Source organism: Nerophis ophidion, linkage group LG23, assembly GCF_033978795.1.
Source record: "Nerophis ophidion isolate RoL-2023_Sa linkage group LG23, RoL_Noph_v1.0, whole genome shotgun sequence".
In the NCBI taxonomy this organism is placed as follows: domain Eukaryota; kingdom Metazoa; phylum Chordata; class Actinopteri; order Syngnathiformes; family Syngnathidae; genus Nerophis; species Nerophis ophidion.
In genome coordinates, this window is record NC_084633.1 from 21,255,388 (window position 1) to 21,256,149 (window position 762).

At 38.3% G+C, this 762-nt stretch overlaps 1 protein-coding gene across 1 annotated transcript in view; it reads right to left on the minus strand.

The window, feature by feature from the left end:
* Window positions 1-75, minus strand: part of cbx4 (chromobox homolog 4 (Pc class homolog, Drosophila)) — a 52,768-nt gene extending 52,693 nt beyond the window's left edge. Inside the window, exon 1 of the mRNA XM_061885248.1 lies at window positions 10-75. Within this exon, the coding sequence (XP_061741232.1) occupies window positions 10-57 (48 nt within the window). The 5' untranslated portion in view covers window positions 58-75. The remainder of the gene's footprint in view (window positions 1-9) is intronic.
* Window positions 76-762: the final 687 nt, after the last annotated feature.

A 762-nucleotide genomic window follows, 5' to 3' on the forward strand; every position in this document is an offset into this window, starting at 1 on the left:
GAATATTACCTGCAGCAGAAGATGTTTTGGTTTTGGCCCACGTTTGCGATATCCCATCAGTTGCTCCTGCCTCTCCCTGTGAAAACACAGCATGATTAGCATTATTATATCAAACTACGTGAGGCAATTCCTCAAAGAATTGCGTGTGAATGCTCCAATGCTGAAGTTGAACTGAAATCCTGGATTATTTTTTTTTAGAATTGAATTCCTGAACAGGTTGAATATTTGGAAGTTGGAACAGTTTGAATGAAATGAAAAAGGTGGAACTTTGAAGAATATCCCATTCATTTCCACAGGAATTTCCCCAAAATTTGGGGAATAAACAGGAATTTTTGGGAAAATGGTAAAAAACTTGAACGGTCTGAATGAGTTGAAATGGTTGGTGTTGTAGTTTTTCAAGGCGGTCGAGAAATGTTGAAGTAGTAACATGTTGAACTGAGAAATGGTATTACGGAATTCCTGGAATTTGGGGAAGAGCAAGAATTTTTCCAGTTCCAAAAACCACTTAGTTTTTTTGTGTCACGATCCGCTGCCTGGATCGTGTGTTACGTGGACTTTTGACTTTGTTTCAGCACTTCCTTGTTCCGCCTGCACTGACTTTCTGACGCACACCTGTTTTGGATTATTGTTTGAGTATTTAAAGGGGAACATTATCAGCAGACCTATGTAAGTGTCAATATATACCTTGATGGTGCAGAAAAAGACCATCTATTTTTTTTAACCGATTTCCGAACTCTAAATGGGTGAATTTTGGCGAATTAA